The sequence below is a fragment of the Halictus rubicundus genome, chromosome 17 (genome assembly GCF_050948215.1).
Source record: "Halictus rubicundus isolate RS-2024b chromosome 17, iyHalRubi1_principal, whole genome shotgun sequence".
Taxonomy (NCBI): Eukaryota; Metazoa; Arthropoda; class Insecta; order Hymenoptera; family Halictidae; genus Halictus; species Halictus rubicundus.
Window position 1 is genome coordinate 6,729,566 of NC_135165.1, and position 26,809 is coordinate 6,756,374.

The following is a 26,809-nucleotide window of genomic DNA, read 5'->3' on the forward strand; positions in this document are numbered from 1 at the left end:
CCGCGGGGCCGAAAATCATTACCAACGAGACGTGCCTTTCTGGATACTTTCATCGTTGGAATCCAATTTGAACAGCAAAAGAACGCGCGGGACAGTTTTTAGTGGATCGTCGTGTCCGCGTCTTGTCGAACCATAAACCTTAATTCTACTCGACTAATTCCGTTCTCGTCCGACCGATAAAATAAAAGCATAACATAGACAATCGCGGTAAAAATAACAGCTGATCGGTTACAATTAATTATCATACCCTATACGAGTACATACAAAATTGTCAGCAGACTGCGGATTTTACGCATTTATTACCAAAACGAAAAGAATTTTAAAATACCGTTACTCTATTTCCGATTCATCAAAATGTTCAAAAACCGAAACAAGTGTCTATCTAGCTCTTGTAGCTCGGAGTGGGCGCAGACAATTTTCATTTTGCATAAAAATCCGCAGTCTAGTTATCGGAAAGAAAATCGATTGCAGTTTTCGCGTCGCGCAAATGGCGGCGAACCTGTTGAACCGCCGATCCATAAAACATTTTGTAAACGTCCGCGACCGCGAGCTATTATTTCCATTAATGTTTCAAAAATCGCGCCCGGATCCACTATAACAGAGAAAAACGAAAAAAAGCATAGAGATTTCGGGACCGGCACTCTTGGTATTGATATTTCCCGAACGTTTCCGTTCGCAGGCCTACGGACAATCGATCGGCGCGACCGGAAGCGCGTAACGTTGCTCGTTACTTTCGGAAGTGAAATTCAACGTTTCGCCGGCGCTTGTTTGTTCGGCAATTAATAACGATCGATCGGGCGAGAGGTAACGAAATCAAACCGGAAAAGAAAATAAAGGAAACAATGGGGGCGCGCGCTTGTTGGGTCAACGCGGAAGAAATTTCTTCACGGTACACGCGGGGACGCGGTGCGGCGCAATCGATCCGTCGTAGATACATTAAACAATTTCACGATTCGTCATCGTGGCTGTCGAGGATAATTAACCGTGGCGGGGAAACGCGAGAAGAACGTAATTTTGCGCGGCGCGATCGAGCAACCTCGAGGCAGAGTCTCCGACCGGATAGCAAACAATTAGAGGAACGTCTCCCTCGAAATACTATCCTGTCTCGGCGGATATTTATCAAAACACGGCCAACCCCCGTGATCGACGAGGGCCGAAAGGAGGGATGGCGGTCTCCTCGGGGCTCCAACTATGTCTCGCGTCGATAAACAAGTCTCCGCAATCGGTACCGGTTCGGTCAGCTACTAATGAAATGATCACGGGTCGCCTTTGGTCGTTCTCGCGTCCGGGAAAACTCGCAGCCGGCTCTCTCGTGTTTGTCGTTCATTTCCGGCGGGACGGTTTCTTTTCGTAACGGGTGGCTCGCGCGATCTCGAACAAGGGCATCAGGGGGTAACTGACGTAATTTTCCGTGAAAAGTTTCTCGCGAGACCAGGTCGCCCACGGATTAAGCCGACCCCGCTGAACGATCGACGTTTACGGTTTCCGGCGGACCCACTCGAGTAGACACAGAAAGTCGGCCTGATACCCTCGGAATTTTTGAACGGCTACCGTGGAACAATAAGATCGTGACCAGTAATTCCCGATATTATACGCTCCAGGCTTTACGAGCGCAACGCATAGAGCGCGCCGCAAAGATTCGTCGAGGGCTTATAATTTTCATTTGCGTCGTCCGATTCCCTTTAATTCGAACGACTTCTATCTTTTCCGTCCGATTTCAGTTCGTTTGACGTTTAACCGAGGCTAATTGAGGCCGCGCGAATTCCCGGTAATCTCGTTAGGGGAAATTAGCTGTTCCGTTCGATCGGAAGACGCTGACGCGAATCGGGATAGCTGTCGCACGGTTAGGCCAACCTTCGCCATCGTTGTTTCGTTTTCTACTGGTCCGCATTGAACGCGCTCGACCCGCTCGGTTTTTAATTTTTCCCGATCGATTCCGGTGCAACCACGGTTCTGCCGTGGACGATCGTGAGCCGGCTCTTTTCGGATTTTCATTAGTCGAATCGATGGTTAAAATGCTAATAGACTTCGACTGTAATTGGCGATTACGCGCTGATGCGATGATAAACTATTAACACGTTGCGGGTCCGGCGTCGACACCCCGCTTAAGCTGCTTAGCCGAGCCAGCCGATAATGGTCCGCTATATCTTCCTCGATGCCATTTAAAAGAACCGAGGAACTAGCGTTCTTTACTTTTAACAATCGATTCGCTCGCGTTTTATTAACACGCTGACTGCCGCGGTATAATACGATCCTTCGTCCAGTTAAAAGTGATCTAAAGCATTCACAATTCTTGGAGATTTTATCCGTAAACCAACAAACACGACACACGTATCTTGGATAACATATTCTGACGACTTCTTTTGAGTTTAACCTTAACAAGGCCGGGAAGCCACTTTACTTTCTTTAGGCAAAATTTTCTTATCCTTTAAGTGCATACAAAGTATAATTATTTAAATATATAAATATATATCTACACATTTACGCTATGCCATTTGCCGGCCCTCTAAAGGTCAATATTTCAAAGAAAACGATTAGGCACCCTCAAAATATAACGTAATCACCAGACTGCGAATCTTTATGCGAAATAAAAAATATTTGCATTGATTGCAAGACACAGGAGCGAAATAAAACATTTCTTCCGACCTAGAATATTGCCCTTCTATATATATATTTTTTTCATGTTATACATACGAAAATGGTGCAACATACAATACCGAAATGTTTAGTAATTTATTGAATACAAACAAATTTAATAATCTAAAAAATATTTTGAATAATGATACAGCAATTTTTAGTGGCGCCTTACAGTCGCCATTCGAGTTCTAAGGGTTAAAATCACTTCAAATGAGTCTAAAACTATGTGAACGTACATGAGATGAAAATCTGACGACAGCAATATTTAGGGGTGCCTCACAGGCACCATTCGAGTGCTAGGGGTTAATTATTTTATCAAGCTAAAACCAATACGCTGGTGGCCTTAGATCTTCTTAATATGTCCAATGTCCGATTTTTATCGTAAATGCATAAAATCCGCAGTCTAGTAATCACCAAAAAGCCTATGAAAGTGTCAAAAGAAGATTGATTCTGTGTTGCAAAAAAGCCATAGTCGTTCTCGACAAGTGAACAGCAGGTTTCGGAAGGATCGAAAATACCGCATCGATTTTGCAGAATCGTATCGGCAGCGGTCTAGTTAAATAACGCTCGGGCTTTTGGCTGGAAAGGTTCAACTGAAAAATGCACGATCGTCTCGCCGGGTCGGATCGACTGGGAAATGGAACAACCGATGGCAAGTCTAAATTAATGCGACGGACAGAATTGCTCCGGGGGCCTAGAATTAAGTTACAAAATCTTGGTGGTCGCATTCTCGGGGCGACTGGGGCGCTGTTACGGAATGCAAACGCGAGGCAACTATTTCACATTTGCCATATCTCGTCCGGGGAATAAATTCCTAGCAAGTAACCGCGTAATATCTGGTTGTATTCGGGTCGCGAGATTGTACCGGCGCGTGCGTGTGCAGCCGGTACCCTCTCTCAAGTTCCGTCGACGAAACTCGTTTAATCCTCCGGCAGATTAAGAGGAAGAGACTCTTCGCGGAGAAAGAGAGACAGAAAGCCCGCTCCCCAGTTAGGTACTTAAAAGTATTCCAATCACGGGAACGTGGGGAAAGTCCGACGAATATTTCTAGTTACCCCTGGTGTCCGGGTGTCTGGGGTGGTTAGGGGGTGGGGAGGGTGTGCGCGAGAGACGGCACAGATACAGGTGAGGATGAAAAGGGGGTGCGAAATCGGGGAGAAGTTCCGAGGGAAACCCTGCACACGAACTCTCTGCCACGCCAGTGGAACGTCACTGTGTATATACGAAGCACAAATATCGCACTCTCCGTGATATCCTTGCTCCATCTTGACACACAAGCGACCAACTGCATGCCTCGGTTATTGTCTAATGTACTCGCAGTGAGAATTGCTGGATACATGTGCGCTCGATGCGGCCGCGATCGTGTCCAATTCGATCCTCGATCATTGCAACGCTTCGCGCTGGCCAGTTGGCGCATCCGCTGCAATGATCCACCCAAAATTTTCCATTTCACGATCCTGGACACTATATATCGTTTGCTTGACATCACACGATCGCGGTGGTAACCCGAGCATTCGCAGAGGGACATCTTGAACTGTGTCTATCAATGTCTGCAGAAGTGACTAGCGAAGAAATTATGAAACACTTTTCAAGTCTCCCTCTGCGAAGATATCATTCCAGGTGTAATTATTAATCTTTATATATATATATATACACATATATACAAAGCCACGTGTGCTGCCATGGATCTTTCCCTTTTCTCTTGTCACCGTCCGCAATGCCACGAAGAGCTCCTGCGCTGTGTTCTCTCGTTTTACCACTTTGTCATGTGTCTGCGAGGGAAATTACATATCCTGGGGGAAATTCTTGGTGGAAAAGAGGCTTTTTCGTCGGCGTTCGTCACGCTCGCTCGTCTCACCAGTATATATATATATACACTTTGTAACCATCGGACGCATCGGTTCACACATAGAATTCTGCACGAATCATTTCCTATCGATTCTATGCTTGATTAAACGCAACTCTACGAGCAACAGGAGCAAAACGAATATTAACCGGAGAGAGAACGCGCGTTCGATTATTTACGGCGACCACTTGATCCGTTCTTTTTTCTTTTTTTTTTTTTCTTCTTTCGCGATCGCCGAGAATATGCGAGAGCATATCGGGGAACATTGTAGACTATCCGGAGTGCGTAACGCGGCTGTTCTAAGAATTTCTCGGATGCTAACGAGGACTATTACTGTAAAATATCATGCGCAGGGACCTGTCGAACCGTGGATAAACGTATCCACGGATTACTCACGACGTTCCGCTTGTTAAACACGCGGATCGAGAGCGATTGGGGCCATGGGTAACGCGAAGTCAATTTTTGGATCGCGGGTTTTTGCACGGTTTGATTTTTTTAGTGAGATTAGGGAAATTAATAAGCTGCAAAGTAACGGTGCGCAACATTTCTCCTCGCTCCGGTTCAATCACTCGATGATATTCGACGGAATTCAATTTTCAATTCTACCGAGGAACAACGTGCATCGTCCTATTCGTTCCGCCGTGTTCTCATTCGCAATCTGTGATCGAATCTCTTTTAATTCGTTACCGGAAAAGTTTTTCTATCAATTCGACCCGGCTCTGGAAAAGTCTGATAAAAAAGTGCCAAGTTTAAAGTTTTCCTAGGTTGCTACGTATCAAATGTTCGATTTTATGTTTTATGCTACCGCGCGTTCAAATAAAAAAAATACTAGCGTATATTTGAAGATGTGTTGTATGCTGTTTTAAAACCCGGATTCTACGCATTGATGAAAAATTGTTATGCTCTCATTTGAACAACCGATTTTATTTTTAGATAGAAATGATTTAGTATCAACGTGATATTCGTGCACTATTTTTGCTTGAGTGGAAAAGTGAGCATAATGGTACAGTGCCTGAAAGTAACTCATCATCGAAATATAATAAATGAACGCAATATTCGTCGGTCGTACGCGAAATTCAAAAATGGAGATAACAATGTTGTAAGCGTAGAATGATTAAAACATTTCATTTGTATGGTAATGGAAAAGATTCTTCGCTTAATAAACTTTCTTTGGAGAACAAAATTACGTTTCGTAGTAGTTACAACGAAAGATCGGACATTTCACGTGCAGTAACCTAATGATTACCAAACTAATTAATTACAGTAATGTCTAGATATACACTACTACATAAAATTAATAGAACACTGAATCATAACCGAAAAACTCTCGATATGTCTCCTGTCACGTCGCATAAAAAAGTCTTAAAATATTTTATTTATTTATCGTTTCAACGCTTATGTCAATAACCAACATTTTCTACGGCATTCAACGATGTTGCACGCACATTTTTAAGCGTTAAGTGTAAATTAATTTGCGACCACCCAAAAATACAAAATCTACAATAATCTTAAAATTTGTCGATAAAAACAGTAAAGAAGTTTAAAAAAAAATTCAAAGTAGATACTCGGTTACTGACACAAGGGTCAAAGGGACAATTCTCTACTCTCACGCCCCTGAACTCGTTTTTTAAGTATCTTCATCGTTACAAAACGGGGTAAGACATTAATGTTGCTTTCTTCTATTTTTCTTATTTTCGAGTGGGCAAAACCAGAAGCTGTAATATATCGCTATGTTTTTAAAATTATTTAAAAAATATGTTTTGTGTTTGTTTGTAATATACTATTTCTGTTGTGTTTGATTTAACTGCCCGGGGCTACCCGCCTTTTCCCTACAGGAGCTCGAAGGTGGACAATTTTTTTATTATAATTCAGCGTTCTTCAATTTTGTGAAGCTCAGATTACGTCGTTCTGAAAGTTCTGCGGTTTTTGTTCATACAAAGTGCATCTCGACTGTTTCAATCGATTACGGATAGTAACTTTGCCTGTCTGCAACCGGTTTCGAAGCTCATTTGTTCATTTAGCAGGATCTCTCTTCAAGAACAGTAACAGTTCGTCCGTCTCCAAGTCTGAGAGTTTACGACTGTGTTTCTTATCAGATAAGTAAACATTTCTTTTCCTAAACGATTTATACCAAAGTACACACGTATCTGCAGACATAACGTTCCCATCATAAGCTTCCTCAAGCAATTACTTAAATCAACTTCCGCGGTTTTAATCGAGCTGAAGGCCAGCAAAATGCAATGCCGGACCCTTTTCAAAGGGAAATTCGAGGAACACGCAAGAATACCTAATTTGTAAAAAGGCAGAAGACAGCAGCCCCGAAATACGAACGCATGCTGGCCGAAGCTTTCTATGAGCGATCCGCAGAATTTTCTGAACGACCTAATATTTTCCGGCGGAAAAAGCCGGCGTTGACCGGTGAAATGTCTAATTCGGAATAATATTCGAATCGCGCCGATGTTGTTTTCTTTCGGGTCACCTGGTATATGCGTAGCAGGTCGACGGACGAGTCGATCATTCGGGGCGGGTCGGGCGACACGGAACCGCCATTCGCGGGTGGAAATTGGGGCGCGAAATGAGGTCCGCGCGGGTACACGGATTCAGTTTTAGCCGAAAACACGCCGGCCATCGGGAGCGACGGGAGATCGCGACGAAACCATAACAGCGTATATACGTGGATATCGAGTGCTCGCGCGCGGGAGCAAGCGGGCGAGCGAGCGGTACCCGGCGTGAAATTAATCGAGGAGGCTCCCTGCGAGTCGGTGTATCGGCGAAAAATCAATTAACCGGGCTCCCCCCGTACCCAGGTAGATTATGAAAAATCATTCGGCTCGGCTCTCGTATCTGGAATCGCGAGGCTGCAACGCGAGTCGAGTCACGCCTACGGTTCCGACAAGGAAACGGAGCCTGTGTACGTATATGTGCGAAAGATTCGATTGAACGAGAGGAGTCGAGAAAAAGGCTCGAGAGAGCCTAGAGAGAGAGAGAGGGAGAGAATCCGAGGCGTTTCCCGTTTCACCGTGTCGAGATTCCCGTAACTTTTTAATCGCCGATGGAATTTCTTTGTGCAAGCGAACCCGCCGGATTGTTCGCGAGGACTCGCGACGCACACGGACCACCGAAAATCGCCGGGAAAACCCGTTTTCCCTTTGACACACAGCGCCGGGATCCGCTCCGCTTTGCTCCGCGCTCGCGTAGCGTAGCGTCGCGTCGCGTCGCGTCGCGTCGCATCGTCGCGCCGCGCCAGGCCGGACCGACGAATAAAACCAGGGGAAGAAACGCGCGGGCGTACGGGGGAAAATTGAAAATCGGTCGCTTTGAGAAACTCGAACGGTCGTTCATTCAATTCGTCGTCCCGTGTTCATGAAATAGGATTACCGCGTTACGAGCTCCCGCGAATCGATCGAAGCGAGTCCTTCGTGCGACGCATCGCGCGAAGCTTTCAACGCGTCCTCCGCACAGAAGCTGCGATAATATTCCCTATACAGCCAACTCGCGCTACAGGTTACTCTAGAACCGCCACTGTGCGCTTGAATTTTTCAAATTAAAATTTCGCTGCTAGTTTCGTCAAGGACGACACGATAAAAACACCCCGGATCTCGTGCGATCCCTTGTTTAAGCCTCGACTGCCATTTTGTTAAACACATTTTGTTCTGCATCATTTTAGTTCGCGAAATAACGAGATCTATGTGTGTAAAATTTAAAGAAGATTGATTATTTCACTAAAATAAGATATAGCAGTCGTGCAAAGTCATATGTTGCGGAAATCATACCAGAATTTAAGTAGCAACAAAGATAATTGTACAAAAACTACACTGTGTGATTTGAAATTGTCTAATTGTCTAGAACCGCCACTGTGCGCTTGAATTTTTCAAATTAGAATTTCGCTGCTAGTTTCGTCAAGGACGACACGATAAAAATACCGAGGATCTCGTGCGATCCCTTGTTTAAGGCTCTACTGCCATTTTGTTAAACACATTTTGTTCTGCATCATTTTAGTTCGCGAAATAACGAGATCTATGTGTGTAAAATTGAAAGAAGATTGATTAATTCACTAAAATAAGATATAGCAGTCGTGCAAAGTCATATGCTGCGGGAATCCTACCAGAATTTAAGTAGCAATACAGATAATTGTACAAAAACTACACTGTGTGATTTGAAATTGTCTAATTGTCTAGAACCGCGACTGTGGGCTTGAATTTTTCAAATTAAAATTTCGCTGCTACTTTCGTCAAGGACGACACGATAAAAACACCGCGGATCTCGTGCGATCCCGTGTTTAAGCCTCGACTGCCATTTTGTTAAACACATTTTGTTCTGCATCATTTTAGTTCGCGAAATAACGAGATCTATGTGTGTAAAATATAAAGAAGATTGATTAACTCATTAAAATAAGATACAGCAGTCGTGCAAAATCATATCCTGCGGGAATCATATCAGAATTTAAGTAGCAACAAAGATAATTGTACAAAAACTACACTGTGTGTTCTAGAAATTGTCTAAAGTTAACAACCCTAAATGGGAATACAGTGGTAATGGGAATACTCTATGGGAATACATGGGAATACTCTATATATGTCGCCAACGCCTGGATGATAAACGTCGCGGAATTATCCCGACTGTCGCGGGGTATACCCCGTGAGGGACCAAGGACGCTGAGGAGTGTAAACATAACTCGGGTATGTCTCCTGTACGATCCATGACGCTGACAAGACCCGTGTTGTTGACATATATCGAGAACTCACTGTACTCCCTAAGTAGGTATGTAATTTACGACTGAAAACCCCAAAAGTTTCCAAGAAGTTAATGAAACTTCGCACTTCCGGTTGTGCAATACGGTAGCGAAAAGTGTACAGAAATATTTTTGGGGTCACGAGAGAGCCCAGGGTACCATTTCAGGGTTAAGTATAGAGCTAACACGGTGATGTCTTGATATATATTTATGTGAACACTTGAGGACTGAAATTTCATTTCTGGAGACGTTGTACCGCGATCTCTCGCCGCTAGTGTTGAATTACTTTCGTCGACTTATTATCTTCATTGTAACGGTAATAAAATGGCCGTGTTTTCCGTTGGGCAAGTTTGTTGTTCGAGTTGAAACTCGAATAAACTGAGAAAATCGCAGCAAGTTTTGCACTTACCGCGGATAACAAGAGCGTCGGGCGAAATAAGGTGATTAAAGTAACTATTTTCTTTTCTTTTCTTTTTTTTCGAGAACTGTACGCGGCCGATTAAAAGGACTTTTTACCTTACTGTTCGTGAAAAACGAAGGAACAAAGATGGAGGATGCGCGAGGATGGAAACGTCATATTTACTTCTGGCGAAAATTAATTTTCCCTCGGAAGGAACGGGAATTAAAAGGGATTCGTTCCGCGAGCATAAAGTTAGAGATGCGGGAGCCGCGGCTGTATAAAAGAAATAAAATGTAGGAAATGTAAAGCATAAAATTCAACAATTAAGAGAGGCTATAAATAGCAAAACATTCCCGGACGGTTCGTGCGAAAGCCTTTTTACACGAGAGATGTACTTTGCAGCCCTTAGGTGTCGCGTGACACGGAGGCGTCGCGGCCCGTTCCCTTTTGCGTTATTAAACGCTAGGCGCATAAATAAGGATATCGTAAATCATCGTCCAGAGCTTTAGATAGAAGAAAAACGCCGGGTTTCGGGGTATCATTTGAATAAACTTTTCTCGAGGGCTTTAAGGTCTGAGCTTTATTTAAAAGGCATATCGGCGATTTTCAATGCTCTCCTTCGCGAAACAGAATATTCCCCGAACGTTGCCCTCCGTGGCCTCGTTAAAAATTAAGATCCGCAGTTTAATATATACCCGATCCAATAAGAATCGTTACTATTTTCACCGCGAAAGTAGCACGGACTTTTGGTAAAAGCTCCGCGACGAAATGTCTCGCTACTCGGTTACTATGACATATTAAAGTCCCCCCGAAATAGACCGAGCCCGGCGTCGATAACAATAAATTCTGTGTACCCCGGAATGTAAATACCGCCATGTTTGACAGCGTCGAACCGCCAAGATGAACGACGGTCCGCCGTGAATCGTGCCTAAGCATACTCGGGAGCGAACGCGTCGATACACTCTTTCTCTCGAGCGCCGATTATACACACTAAACATCCTCGCGTGCGCAAACTACCGTAAATTCGCCGAACGATTTCTCGAATCGCCTGATTCCCTTTCATTTCCACCGCAACGCCGTAGCTCGTCGTAATCGAATCACCGATGCATCGATCACTCACTCACTCACTCCGGGGTGAAACGCTCCTGCAAATAGCGCTCGGAATCGTCCGCGTTTCGTAGGAACGAATTTCCGTCTCTTCTATCCCCTCCTCTCGAGAATAATTATAATCGATAGATCGGTTGCTAGAATCGAAATTTTAATAGGCCGCCCGGAAAGCCCGGTTGCGAGCCGTTTGCAACAAGCGATGAAAGTCAACGGATCGATAACGCGATCGCTATCCGTGCGCTCGGATGCGATAAAACAAGTTGCAACACTTGTAAAAGAAATAGCTTTTCGCGTTGTTATCTGCGCCGGTTATTTACCGGCTCAGCATGTTTATTGTTCGAGTGTTATTCGACCGAGAATCGCGTGAAGCAGAAAAAAAAAGGGAGGAGAAATTTCTTTCTGGCTCGGCGAAAAATAACAGGGGGTTGCACGGACAAATGACGGGGCGAGCCGTTAACCGGTCGAGACATATTAAATCCGAGGCAGACCACGCGAGACGGAAGGCCTCTGAATCATCGTGAAATCGATGATTAAAGCAGGCAACGAGCGACTCCGCGATACGTGAACGCGCAAACGCAGCCGGGTCAGGACACGAAGCGGGGGAGGTTAAAGGAAACCGAAGCCCTTAATAACGAGCGACCCAACATCCGCGAAATGGCGATTTTTCGTGTTCGCTCATAATTTATCCGTCTGAAATTACGTTTACCCTTGCCGGCTCTATTGGACGGGGCGGGCGAAATGTGCGGGCGGGAGCAATCCGACGGAAAGGGGCGACGTCGAATCGAAAAAAGCACGATCACGAGGAATATTAGTTACAAATGGAACAATAATGTTATTCGACGAGTCTTAAAGTACCAGTTGTCAGTTATCAGCCGCCATTGCTTTTAATCCCCTTTTTCACCTGCTTTTTAAAAGCTCGATCTGTGTAAGAGACAGCTAGGAAATAAATGATTTTTTTTGCGGGTTTCAAAAGTAACTGAAAATTTTTAGAAAAATACGAGAAGTACAGGTAATATGCATCTACTGTTTGTCCTTTAGTTCGTTCAAATATCTTTCGTGGTTATCGAGTTATGCGATGGTATAGTTAAGGGTTGCCGCCTTTAACAAGAGAGAATAAATAGTTATTGTTTCGTACATTTTCAAAAAATTCACAGGCAGGCAAGGTGTCTACCACGTGCTTCCTAGTTTGTTGGATTGCATTGTTCTCGTGAAAAGCGATTATAAAGATAAAAGTTGTGTCCAACCTCTTTCCTTGAAGAAAGTGTAGAACCACGGAACAGCTACTGTGCAAACACATATAATAAATACAGCGCCGAAGTAGATCTCCTTTGCAGCAAAGCCTCAAACTTTATCGGTACTACAAAGTTTCGGCAACCCCTCTGAACGCGTAACAAATATTCTCCGCAACATAATCGCGCGCGAACACTACACGTCAATGTTCGTTTCCAATATTCTGCCAAACAGAATGGCTCGCTCGAGCGAACCAATTTTTGTTCCGTATGACAAACTACCTACGCTGTTAAGGGCGTGTAATATTTAAACAAGGTTATCCATTATTCGCGCGAAACAATGGCGACTGATAGCGTTTCCGATCGATGAAAAATATTCACTTCGCGTTACGCTCTCCGGGATACTAGATATGCTAAGGAAACCGACGCTTGTTAAAACGGGACGGACATCGTCGAATCGGATTCGAATTCCCATGAAATTTCGGATTAAATGATCGTAACCTACACCAGCCGATTAGATTTCTTGTCGATCGAAATCGACGGGTTCCGTCTCTGCTAGTCATAAATCGAGAACGATCGCCGATAACGGAGAGAGCCGTACACGTCGCGTTTCTTCCCCCGTAACATAGTAATCTACGAGCCGGGACCAATTACGCGGAGTAACCGGAACTTCCCATGGGCTGTCGATACACGCCACTCGAATCACGACGAGAACCGACGACCCCCGCAAAGTCAACGAGAATTCCGCCCTTTCGTTCGATTGTTCGCCCTCGCCCTGGATCGATTCCCAGCGCGAATTAATCCTTTCCGCTTCCGAAGGAACGGGGTATCGTTCTCTTTCCCTCTCGTTTTATTTCTCCCCGGAAGTTGTATCTCGACCGGGCACGCGTTCCGTTGTGCGTGCAAAATGGGTGAAAAAAAAAGAAAGAATCATTCCCGAAACCGGAGAACGTAAGCCAGACCGAGATTCGGCCCGCAAAATTTCCACGTGTAAAACCGACGACTAACGAGGCCGCTTAATCCTCCGAAATAGTGGCTGCCACGCGGACCGATAACAGGCCGTGTGTGGGCTTTGCACCTGCCCTTCGCTCCCTACTGGCCAACAATGGCCCGTGCACCCACTTTAAATATCTACCCCACCCCGGTCGAGATTAAGCCGTGCACACCTTGCCGATTCTAAGATCGCCCTGTATATTATTCACCGTGGGATGAACCCTTGCAACCCACTTTCATAGTAAATTCTGCGAAAGTACGCGTCTCCCGCGATTTAAAAAAGAAATATATTTTAGCTACACAGTACTAGAATCTCTCGAAATTCTACGATGGTGACGCTTTCAACGTGAACGGTGTGCTTCTGAGGCGACATTAAAAACGATCATACAACAATTCAAAACAATCTTCACGCTGCTAGACTTGTTTCTATTTAATAAATTGCTAACCCATAAACAGTAAAAGTTTGGTCGTGCAACGAGCTCTTTTAAACACAATTTATTTCGTTTGAAGCATTCTTGTGGTCAATAAGTAAAACGTGACTTTAAATGGCAGTTCCTATTGATTCGTTCTATACAGTCTCCTTTTTGTTATATTATAATTTTCATACCTCAACTGAAAGATTGCGAAAGATCTATTCTTCGAACATTTGCTTTGAAGACGCTACTTTAAAAATTTACCAAAAATGTAGAAGTAAATTGATACATTTAATACTCGTTCCTGAGTCATCACATGGTTCGTACGTAATTATCAACATAATTTTAAATAAAGCTACGAGAGGCCTGCATAAGAGTTGAAGGTGATTGTGGGTCAGAACAAGTAGGAGCGACGCACAGTGGGCGAAAACGCGAAATCGGTGCTCGAAAATGGAAAAATTTGTCTGGTTTTTAAATAAATGAGTGATAGGGACGTTTTGAGAACATTCCAGAGGAAGCAAATCCGAAAAAAATTTTGTATCCCTCTCCACGACCCACAGGAGGCCGTCAATTTCGAAGAAAAAATTAAGAACGTGAAATTGTGTCCGTTCACATGATTTTCCCAACATTCAAGTGCAATTTAATAGAAAACTATTAGCAATAGCTGACTTAGGTTTAGACAATACGAAAGCTTACATCTTCTAGGAATCAAACGATTTTAAAACAAGTAATTGTTATTACCCTTTGAAATTTATAGTTTTTTCAAGTGAGTACAAGTTTCTTTAAATTTGATCTTTAAATATGCACATCTCAGCCGGGACCTGATAGAACCTAGCACCGACTACACTGTGCTAAACTATGATTTGTTGACCAAACAATGGTGAAAAATTCATTTGCGACAACTTGCAACAAATCTACCAGAAATTTCGGATTTACTTCAGAAATATTAGTGCAGGGGAAACATTAATTCCACTTGTGCTATAATTTGTTTACCTATCCTGTGTAATTAATAAACCCCGTGTAAATTCAAATTGATTTCTATTGCAATTTGATGTTATAAGTGTTACCTTTTTACCGACTAAATTTCATTCAATTATCTCTAACGGTTCGGAAGTTATTGTTTTAGAGGTCCAAAATGGCCTTTTCGGTCACTGTGCGACGTTAGCTTTCAAGTTCGGATAATCAGGGACACGTTCGTTATTGACAGTTGTGCAGAAAAGACGGGTAAATCCGGTTTCCGCTCAAGTACTCGAAAACACGGTTCGGCCAAGGCAACAGAAGCTGCAATCGAGCACCGGCGATGCACGTTCCAATTGTATTTCTTCATTAAGTCGCGTGCGGGTCGGGATCGATCGGTTCGTTACCGGCGACTCCGCCGTTTCCGGTGTGACCGCGTCGACGATATTTTCGTAATAGCATTAAAGCAATGAAGCAGCTTCCTTTGTGCGTCCCCGTCGTCGCCTGGGATTTCATTCAATTTATCGATTTACTTTCCGCGGGACGATTTTGTTTCGCGAGAGGAGTTTACGGGGTAGGGGCAGCCTCGGGGGGAGGGGGATGATAAGACGATTAGAGTACATTTTAAATCGAACAATCGGCGCGAACGAGGCGCTGCGCTGCGTCGTCCGATTACCGGTGCAAAATGAAAACGTGTCGCTGGTAACCGGAGATCGGGACATCGCTCGAACAGAAGGGAAGGAACGTTGACTTCTCGTCCCATTGTGCTCCGCGAGAGACTGAGCTTTAAGAGTTAAGAGTTCTCTCCTTCGCGATTCCCAAGAACGAGATGCCTTTTAACGAACAAGGGTCCCGGGTAAAGTACCAACGAAGAATCGGGGGTAGGGTGGGGGGAGAGGACCGTGACGCAGAATTCCTCTCGAAAGTTTACCATTTCGTGCCACCGATACTTTCGCATTCGGCCATTAAGCGCTCTCTTGAGAGAGAAATCGCGACGCGACGCGGCGCCCGTAAGAACGCCCAAGACTTTGCTCGAAAGTTCGATTGTTGTCAACTCGGCCGCAAACCGTTCGAAAGGATTTCCTTTTTCTAAGGCAACGTCGTCCCCCTCTGCATGATTTTCTGTACATAGCCGTGGAGAAACATTAACACCGGACGAAATTCGGCACACGACACACGTACGGGCTCGTCCGGCCCGCCTTCGACCGCCTATTGTTGCTTCTAAAACTCTTGCAAACCCTTGTCTCTACTAACCCATTGTCCTGGAAACGACATCAGACGTCTATTGTCACTAACACTTTCGCTGAAGCTACCGCGACTCATTCTCGCTTTTCCGGTGTGATCACGTACGTCCGACGGGCGTGAGCATTGTTCAAAGAGCTTTAAAAGTGTTCGTTCGCTTCAACGACACCCGAAAATCTTATTTCATTGAGAGCGGCGGGAATCGTTTCTCTATTTTATTTTACACCACGTATTCGATGCGAACACGGATGTTTATAGAAAGAGAGAGAGAGAGAGTTTGGAAATAAATGCACTAAAATAAAAATAATAAACTAGCAGAAACAGTTCAGTTAGAACGAACAATATATTGGAATAAAGTTGCAGATCGATCAATTTTCCAAGTATTTTTGCGCTGCACCTTTACCTTTATAAATGATATGATTCAAACGAAATGAAAGGGTCAGAGTTATTAATTTTTCTTTGAATTTTGTAACGTGCCCAAGCCTGTCTCGTACAACAAATGTTATTGAGTCCATGAGTTTTGTGATATATCAATTCCGAGTGTTCGTTCCATGAACAAATTTCCAAGAGAGGTTCCGGATCGGATGGAGGGTTTCAAGGTCGATTTCGATCCCCCTCAGGCGCCATAGCCTTTGATTCTCGGTTCGTGATTCCGTCGAAGGACGCTGAATCTCCCCGCAATCATTGTCCTCTGGGGTAACGTTCTCTTGCTCACGTGACGATTGCAGGTGTAATTATCGTAATTCCTGTACGGTGGACGTGCGCAGCAACATTTTCGAGGAGGACCCGTGTCCCGGAACCGGGAAGTACATCGAGGCGCAGTACTATTGTCTAGGTTGGTGCACTATTTTTCTTTTCGCTCGTCCAAGCCCTTTCCACCGTCTCGAGATCGAAGCGAGAAAGAAAATCGGCAGCAGCCATTTTAGAACGTCGATACCGGCACAAAGAGGATAAAGAGGATCGTCGAAGGTCGGAATGATCGCGAGGAAAATGCCTCCGATCTTCGATACCTTCTCTCCTTCTTTTTTTTTTTTTTTTGTGAGATCGATCGATCCGTTGGAGAAAGCTTGGATTACGGAGCGAATACGAGTTGTAAATCGCGATCTACGTCGAAAAAGTCTCTCGATCCAACCCCCACGACGGTCAAAGAAAAGGGACAGGGTATCCATGGTACAGTGCACTTGGTAAGGGTGCACTTTCGATTAACCGCGACTCGAAACCCTCGATATCCAGGTGCAACAACCAGCAGAACTGCAGCATCGTTGCGTCCACTCTGCAATTCGGCGATCCTTGTCCCAGCACGCACAAGTACCTCGAAGCACACTATCGATGCGTGTCTGGTAAGTAAAACACTAATTTTTATATCCATCTTTTGCAACGAATCTCTTTCTCTCTCGCCAGTGTCCATTTGCCGCAGAAACGACCTTGTCGTTATTAAATCGTCTTTGTTGAAATTGATTTTATCATACAGGAGATTATCAGCGGTATTCCTAATTTCGTTGGTAACACAGACGGATTTTCTTTTTCACAAATGAATCGATAGAAACGTTTTTAGACTCTACAGTAATTTCTCTACATATGTCGCCAAGGCATGGATGATAAACGTCGCGGAATTATCCCCACTCGGACGCCGAGGACTGTGAACATGACACGGGTATGTCTTCTAGACGACACACGACGCTGGCAAGACCCATGTCGTTGACATATATCGAGAATTCACTGTAGTCGGGTAGAATGATTAATTTATTCATTTATAGTGCTCCATTTTAGATTACGGTGAAAGTAGTTTTTGCTCCTGGAGCATGTAAGATTATTTTGCTGGAGCACTGTCTTTTTTGTGCAAGAAGTAAAAAAGTTAGACATTTTCGCATAAAACGGCCATCTTACGCCGATCTATGATGCAAGATAAAAGCACGATCAGAATTCCCGTTTTTACGGGCGCATTCCGTCGGAATTATGCGCGGTCTCTCTAGCTTCCGATTTTTCTCGGAAAAGACGATGGAAATTGGTTACTTTTTTGTCCACGCGAGGGTAAAGAGGCAAAAAGCTCGACGCAGACCGCGAGAATCGATTAGAGTTTCCCGAAGTCGCTTATGATTCACGTTGCCCACGTTACTCTGCAAGCCCGTGGGTCCCGATAAAGATCTCCCGGCAGCTTGCATCGGCTATGCGCTCTCGAGACAGAAGAAGTATAAAGGGAAAAAACGTGCAAGAGAAGGGAAAGAGAAAGAGAGAGAGGGAGAGAGAGAGAGAGAGAGAGAGAGAGAGAGAGAGAGAGAACAAGAGAAAGAGAAACGGAGAGAAGGAGAAGGTGGAAGAGTTCGCGAGAGACGTGATCTTTGCAATCGAGAAATCGATCGTAGGGGATCGGTAACGCGAGATACACGCGTCGAACGTTTCTGACGTGTTTCGTACCGTAATGAAACTCTTCCGCGAGCCAATAAGAGCATAGAGTCCCGGGAGATTGCTGTAAGCATCGATCGTTACCTTCGATGATACTGCGATTCGACTGTGGCGAAACGACGCATCGGCACGTTATTGTGAATTTGCATCGAGTCGCTCGCCTCCATAAACAGCTCCCCGATTAATTCTCCCGCGATCGATGCATCCGGTTTTATTGTTGTCACTGTTAATCCTTTATTTATCGGATTGTTAAGTGTCCAAAAAAAAAAGTAACAGCCAATCTTGATCTGAATATCCGATCGTCATCGTTCGATATCACGATTAATCTCCATTTTTACAACTGAAGTCCGGGGTGAAGCTCACTCGGGTTTACAAATCGCCGAGCACGCGTTGCAAATTATTGGACGTACAGTCACTTGCAAACTATTCGGACAGTTTAACCGTTTCGTAACGTATCTTGGTTAATTGTGAAAGGATCGGAATGGATGCTTCTATTCATATAAAAGGCCGTTTACTGTCGCACGATAGAGATGAAGACCGTCGAGTCTAAAGATTTTGCCGCGGGACGAGCTTGATCGACAAAATTTGCAAAACTGCAATCCATTTTGAACAAGAAGTAATAAGAAGATTAAGGGACCGTAGTTTACGTCAGTACTTAACATTTTCGAGAAGGTATCTTTAAAAAAAAATTGATATTGCGTCTACGTCACGAGACTTGAGAATACTTGACTGCGGATTTTATGGTAGAGAAAAATCTTTGAAAAAGTTTAATGAGATTTTCATCTCCTCGGGAACATGTTCAAACTCCTGATAGGGTGAAGGAATCTTTTACCGCAGTCCAGTAACGGGATTCGATTAAATGGTATTAAAGACATGTATCTAGTGAACAATGAATATCCTTTCGCAATCAACCAAATCGAAATATTTTTTCGAGTAATTTCAATGATCACGAAGACGGTAGAATAATGGCAACAACAAGCTGAAGAACGATCTATTCGGGCGAAGCCGATCATGCGACGTTCACCCCTACGATCCACTAAAACCGGCGGGCGACACAATCACTTATTGGACCATAAACTGTCAACTCCCTCGTCTCTCTGTTTGCCTTTCACGGCTCCCGACACATCGGTCGTGTCGTGATCGATACTCAAGAGGCTCGATAGATCGGTCTCGGAGCACTGACGTACATCCAGGGGGAGTCGGATCTGGTTGGTAGCCCCGATACCACGAGCGAGAGGAGAGAGTTTCTCTCTTTCTCGCCCTCTCTCCGCGTTACCAGTCGCGCATAGCCATCTCTCTCTCACTCACTCTCTCTCTCTCTCTTTCTCTCGCACGGCCGACTATCGTAACGGATATCGGCGACGTCCGGTATTTTACCTTATCGCCAACCCCTTCGGCCAATAAAGATGACCCCTATAGAGATAGTACCGCGAAATACGCGGACCATCCCACTCGGGGATTAACTGCCGTCGCCATCTTGGGTTAAAGATCGTTTTCTCCTCTTAGGCCAGATATAGTCGCGATATCAGCCGCGAGGCAGGCTAATCTCGTCCTCTGGCTCGCCTTATGGCCGAGGCATTCGTTTTCGGGTATATTTCTGTCACGATCCCCCATCGAAGCATCGGGGGAGAACGTACCGAAATCTATTGCTTATTATTTATCTCATCGAGGATTAAATCGGCGATGCAAGCAGCACCTAATGCCATCATCCCGGGGACTCTTCGAACCGCCTCGTCGAATAAATCGATAGAGAGCGTCGAAAGAGAGGACTCCTTTGATTTCCGATCTCTCGGAGAAACCAATATGTCGAAGTGCTCGAACCCTTTCGACGAGTACCGGTAACAATCGGCGCCGCGCACGGTTTTGCCCGATTAATATCTATCAACGTAACCTCCGATTAATTTCACGTTCGATCCCGGGTAACCGGTAAAAACAAGGTTCAATCGACGAGATTAAAGACGTTCTCGCAGCAACGTTGCAATTCCAGGAGAAACAAACGGACGCTCTCTGGCTAAGAGAGAGAAAGAGAGAGAGAGAAGCAAGGAGAATCTACGGGAGATTGATCCCCGCCCTCCCTTCAAAGAAGGTTTAAAATATCCCCGTCGTTTGAGCCGGCTGAGAAGCTCGTCTACCCCCGGCGAGCCCCTCAAATCACTTTCCTTCTTAATTATACCCGGCGTTCGAATCCGATAAGCTCGTAGACGAGCTCTTAGGATCCTCGGCCACCCTCCGAGAGACCGGCGTCTCTGCTTTGCCGCGTGTTCGCCGACGCCACCTCGGTTACAAAACCCGCCCGAAACCCCCGCCGCTGCTATAGCCCTTCCAACGTTAAAACGAGCTCGACGAAACACTTGCAGCAGCGACAACCACGACAACGTCCCGTCCGAGTCCGCCGTGGTTCGTGACTTCGCAGCCGAGCGTTTGGAGCACGGCTAAGCCGACTGTCAGGCCTCCCTCTAGGATTACGACACCCCCGGCTCAGCAGCCGCCGCAGCCGCCGGCACCGTCCACCCCGGCACTGCCAATAACCACCACATCAAGGTCAGTACACTTTACTTTCACATCCACGCGCACACGGCTCTCCGCGTTCCATTCAAATGGACAGCCGATCGGTCCCAACACTTCATTACTTTCGGTAATTGTTTACCCTAGGGGATCTGGACCTTGACGTATATTATCAAGGACACTCCCCCGAACAACTCTCAAAACGTTTTATTCCCTAAAAAGCGAGTACAGTGATGTCTCGATGTATCACGCGAAACCGAAATGGTACTTAGATCACGTGGATCACGTCCCTTGATCTCTTGCCACTAGCTTCTCGCCGAGACAATGCTAATCCGATGATAAAACTGTTTTGTTTTTTCATTATTTTTTGCCAAACTTTTGTAAACATATTCGCGCCATTTCGCTGATTAAAATGATACCAAACACGATACAATTTGGATCGTGTTTGCTTGTTTAATTCGCGATATAGTAGAACCTCGACTATCCGAACTAATTAGTGAATACGGTAGACCTCCGTATAGCGCAATCAAAAATTTTTAAAAAATTTCTGTATATACACTGACCCACGAAAGTACTCAAACGCCCTTTGATACAGCATAAACTTTTTTAAAATCGAACCAAACGACCTGATTTTTTTTTTAACAATTAGAAGAATTGGTTTGCCGAGTGACATGCAAAAAAGATTTTGAAAAAATTGCAATTGCTAGGATTTATATGAGCAAATAGAAAAGGCACTATCCAAAACATTTTTATTTGAGCCTATAATGAAAATTAAAAATATGCGTTTTGTAGATCTACGTTAGTTATGCACATACTGAAAATTTCATCGCAATCAGTTGACGCAGATAAAAATGGCACTTTAAGCAGAAACTGACCAAAAGTCGTGAAAAACTACGATTTTCTCCACTTTTGACTACTTGTAGCTCTTACGTACATTAATTGATTTCGATGAAAGTTTCAGCATGTGTATAACTAAATGGAAAAGTTTTAAAGGTGCCATTTTTATTTTCTCACGTAATTCTTGCCAATTTCAAAATCTTTTTTGCACATCATTTGGAAAATCAGGTCGTTTGATCCAATTTAAAAAAAGCTATACTGTTTTAACTCTTTGCACTCGAAGTTATTCTAACTCCAAAACGAAGCATCTCTTACGACCTAGAATATTTCCCTTCTATATATTTTTTTGTCATATTATACATACAAAAATGGCACAATTTACTCGTACAATAATGCAATGTTTACTCTTAAAAATGTAAATGTAATGTAATGTGTGTAAATGTAATGTAATATTTTGAATAATGATACAGCCATTTTTAATGGTGCCTTATAGGCACCATTCGAGTGCTAAGGGTTAAAGGGCGTTTGAATACTTTCGTGAGCCTGTGCATGTTTCTTCTGTGGCAGTATGTGTACAATTTTTTGTTGTACATCTACTGTCAATTTACCGGCACATAAAATACACATATACTGTACGTCGAGGCATTACTGTATAAAGTTTGAAGTACTCTCCATAACTCCTTGGTAAACGGGGGAAGAAACAGCAAGATATTTTGTAAATATACACTAGAGTTTCGAAGAAATCCACGAAGTAAGACCTAACGTACAGTTACTATTTGCTTTTTAGTTTGTTTGAGTAACATGTCTGGTTATACCGACATACATGATTCTGAACCTAGTGGTTGCTGCTATCTTGCTAGGCAAGCCAGCACGGACTACAAATGATTATTCAATAAATACAAATACTAAAATGTCTACAATTTTCAAAAATACGCATCCATCCAGCAAAAATAATTACAAAGTTCGTGCAGGGACCAATTTCTTTCTCCTCGGAGCGGAATACTTGAATTCGTCCGATAAGATCTAAAACTCCTCGTTCCCGGGGAGGTATTGCGCGTTTTACGGGGCCATCGTTGCATTAATATTTGTCCGAGTAATTGAAGGTAAGTCGAACGGTGGTCACGTAACTCTTCAAAGGCCGAAAAAGAAATTCTGCCGCGTCCTTTAGCGTAAGCGGACTGGTCGGGCGGTTCCTTGAAATCGAGTTACAAGGTGGTCCTCCTCTAAAGGGGAAATATTTTCGTTACTCGGTAGCCCGGAGAACTCGTACGTTCGAGAGCTAAAAATGACGAACTGCTTCCGTCTTTGTAGTCCCACGTCGACGAAGTCTTCGGTCGATATGGAGGTCCCCGAGGTGGACCAGGACTTAATACCTCCGGCGAATGTTCCGTCTGCGAACGCGCCAGCGATCGTCCCTGAGACCACTCCGGCCACAACGACGTCGACCTCTTCTTGGAGAACGAGTCGAAGGACCACTGGTGAGTTGCTCGACCGTTTAAATACCTTTCCTCGACGGGAAGCGCATTAAGGGTCGAGTCGTTTGCAAGAATGTACACGTTATTTGTATCCGACTTGATCCTCCGCGCCCGTTCAACCCTATTTCGCATTTTCCCCTCGCGAGCGAAATCGACGTCGGCATTCCGAATATTTTCCGCAGCGTCCTTTCTCTTCAACTCTCGCGCAATTAGTAATCCGCGCGGGTCGCGTCGTCCTAACGTAACACAGTGATCAGCGGCAAATGAGCCTCGATGGTTTCAACAAAGCAAGATTTATCGAGTGAATGTCCATAACTGGTTGGAACTATCCACCGTCGATTATGGTCGACGCGTCGGCTCGGCGGAGGGCTTGTCGGCTGTCAATTACAGTCGACGATCGTGCTGAAAGGGTTAATGCTCAAAGGGCAGATGTCGGAGCTTCCGAATTTCAGCTGTCTCTCAATCAAATGGGCGAAGAAGACATGCAAAAATCCACGCAACCTCCGACAGAAATGTCTTCGCCGATCGATCTTGCTTTGAACCGAACATTTTTCTATAACACCTACGAATCGCGTTGTTTCACCGTGTCTCCGCGGATATCGGTGCGCGATTACACGCGAAAACGGTGACACGACAGCGCCCCGCCTAAATCGTACCGTGCCCCGGGACACTTCGTGTAGCTCGCGAACTCGTAACAATCACCGCGAAAGATTAAGACACCCCTGGGCATCGAAAATTCCATTTCGCCGGGACCCGATACGATGTCGCGCGTTAAGCCCGGCCCACGGGGGACCGGACACTAGAATCGCATTAAAGCCGGCGCCATTAACTAAAGCCAAGTAACGGGCCAACTAACGCTCGTAACTAACTCAAATATTCCAGTGCCGAGCACGCTGTACCCGGATGGCTCGAGTGGCCAGTGGTCCGTGATACTATTCGGCCCCTTGTGTCCCCCGAGGAAGGAAAGGAACCTCTCGTGGAACACGACCAGGGCCGGCGACGTCGCCGTGCAGAGCTGCCCGGGCGGTGCCAACGGACTAGCGAGATGGAGGTGTGTCGGCAAAGGTGAATCCGCGAGCTGGTACAGGGACAGTCCGGATTTGAGCGAGTGCCGATCTGTCTGGCTGACCACCCTCGAGAACAGGGTGACCGAGGGCGACGTGATCCTCGGCATCAGCCGGGAGCTGTCGCAGGTGACCAACAACAGCCAAGGACTCTACGGCGGCGACATGATGATCACCACGAAAATCATGAAAAACATGGCCGAGAAAATGGCGCAAGACATCCGAACGTACCAGGACGCGAACCAGAAGGAGGTCAGCGTGACCGAGTTGCTTCAAGGTGTCGTTCGGACCGGCAGCAATCTGCTCGAGGAGACGCAGAGGGAGTCCTGGAAGGACCTCAGTCATCTGGAGCAGATGAGAGTCGCGACCTCTCTATTGACCGGCCTCGAAGAGAACGCGTTCCTCCTCGCCGAGACGCTGATGCACGAGAAAACGATCACTCATGTCGGCAAGAACATACGTAAGTCTTTTCTTCTTCCGTCAAACTAATTAAGCGTCTAGCATTTTAATCGTTCGCGTGTTTGACACGCGAAAAGTATTTCTGTTGACGACCACGCTGAATGCTGTAATAAAATTCATTGCAAGCGTAGAAGATATCTACTCCGCGGATAGTAGTTGTAATTATTATTTCTCGCTTAACCGTCGGCGCGCAGCCAATCGATTCTTACTTTAAAATAACCATAAGCATAATATTAAACATATTACCCTTCGGCGACTATTTTGTAATATTTGGAAGTCTATGGACCATGGCTAAGGATTTTTTAATATCTCGTTCAATAGCAATAGCGATTTCACACGGGAACGAACAATTTGCACCCAGTAATGTAATCTAATAATATGTGCTAATTAAATTCTCTTATAATCTTCACACACTTTTAAACTATGCAACGTTTGACATTTGGTCAAAGACCAACAGCATTTGCAGTATCGTTAATTCTTCGTGATGAATGACTGCACAAATGATTGCTTCAACAACCGCATTCCCGATTTCGATCGAATACTTCCTGCCAGTGGTATTAGCAATCGTATTGTGTACAAGTTCGTTTCGCGTCTCGATTGACGCCGGTGATTAAAGATTTCTGAGGGAGCGGGGCAAACGTTGATTCTCTATTAACCCGGCGCAATTATTCATCGGAACTAATACCGTGCGCTGCTCGTCCCGAGGAGAGGCTATCTGCCCGGTGTCCAGTTTATCATCCGTGTTAGATCACCTGTTAAAAGAGAAGTACGTAGCGGTGTTGCGAGTTTGCGTCGGACTCGCCCCGGCACAATGGACATGCGAGTACCGTAGGTCCGACTTCAGCATTGGGTCGCATAAATCTAGATCTCTTATCTGGGGAATGCGACGCTAGTAATATCCGGCGTAGATAAAACAAAGATCCAAACCCCGCCGTAATTCTCTGGTGCCTTCCTGGATAATGTTGTAACCCGAGCTTTACCTCTCTCCCGTCCAGCATTATCACAACAAAACCCCGGAGGAAAATTACGAGCAATTTGATTTACTTCCCGGAAGTAAGGTGGCGTGGCGTCGCGATCGAGCAGACCTGGAGGGGATTTATACCGCGCGGTCGAATCAAGTGGTAGCAGCATTAGATCCGCGCGTGATAAATAACGTAACAGTAAAGGGCAAAAAGAGAGAAGATGGGTTTGATGAGCGACAGCCGGCCGGATGCCGTGTAACATAATATTCCCTGCGCCATGGCCGTTGTGCACTTTCTTCCGCGCCGCGCCGCGCAGAAAACTCGTTGCCATCATCGCGTGCCTCGAATTTTTCTCGTCACTGGCGCCGTCACGTTTATGACTGATCGAACGGAACACACGACGCCTACAAAGAAAAAAAAAAAAAAGAAAACGCTCTTCACACGTGCGGTTAGTTTTATTGTTCGGGGCGAAACAGGGAGAGAACGGCGAGTCCATCGTGCCCGGAACTTCATAGACGCTGTCATGGCGATCGTCGCGGAAGAATGGCGTCGGGAATCCACGGACGCTGTCGTTCCTTCCGACACGACACGTCCTTACAACTGTATTAACTCTTTGAGGCACATGCTTTTAAAGAAAATGAAAACCTCAGTTGCACAGAATTTTGCGAATTCACTGCGTCGAACTATGCGCCAAACTTAATCACAGCAGCACACACGACCTACTGATGCGTTTTCATTTGCATACATTTCTTTCTCCACTTATTTACGCATTCACCGTTGGTACATAGCATTGCCAACTGAATGAAAAACTTTAAATAAAATATTAAACTGTGTGACTATGAGCAACTTTAACTTTTCGAGGTGGGTTCAAATATATCCCACCATGCATGAAAAGCTGAGCAAAAGGTGGGATAGTTTTTAACCCACCTAGCCCCAAAGAGTGAATGTATACAGGAAATACAAGAAAGTTATAACGCGGCTGTTGAAATCGTCAAATCCGTTACTTTTTGCTGGATTCCATCGCATATGGGTATATAAGGCAATGAAAATGCTGATGGAGCAGTCAAATTAGCAGCCTGCAACACAAAAATGAAACAAATCACCCATTATACCAGACTAAACGATCTTAAAAACCACCTAAATGAAATTTTTAGGAAACAGGTATTCGACAAAATTAAAAGGAATTATATACAAAAATATCATAATGAAGGAGCGGATTTTGAGTGGCATAAATTTCCAAGTCCAGTAGATCGTCAAATTCAAACTTCAATTTCTAGAATCAGAATTGGGCACTCAGAAATAACCCATTCATTTTTGTTAAATAAGAAAGAAAATACGATCTGCGATATATGTAAAGTACCAATTAACATAAACCACCTAATAATAGAATGCAAAAAATATGAGGATGAAAGGAAAAATGCTAAGTTGCCTAGATCCTTACCCATTCTGTTAAGTTCTAAGGAGTATATCGCCGGTCTTGCCAAGTATATCAAGGATACAAATTTGTATAATATATTGTAAGAAAATGTACCGCGTTGCTAACGACCT

The 26,809-nt window shown here is 44.8% G+C and overlaps 1 protein-coding gene across 7 annotated transcripts in view; it reads left to right on the plus strand.

The window, feature by feature from the left end:
• LOC143362660 (latrophilin Cirl) overlaps positions 1-26,809 on the plus strand; it is a 546,952-nt gene that overhangs the window by 496,024 nt on the left and 24,119 nt on the right. For 5 of the 7 annotated variants that reach the window (XM_076803017.1, XM_076803020.1, XM_076803015.1 and 2 more), the window contains 4 exons: positions 16,790-16,896; positions 20,317-20,500; positions 22,613-22,779; positions 23,659-24,300. In XM_076803017.1, coding sequence (XP_076659132.1) covers positions 16,790-16,896; positions 20,317-20,500; positions 22,613-22,779; positions 23,659-24,300 — 1,100 coding nt within the window. Of the gene's footprint in view, positions 1-16,284; positions 16,392-16,789; positions 16,897-20,316; positions 20,501-22,612; positions 22,780-23,658; positions 24,301-26,809 lie in introns of all 7 variants that reach the window. The other 2 variants (XM_076803016.1, XM_076803018.1) reach the window with 1 other exon arrangement.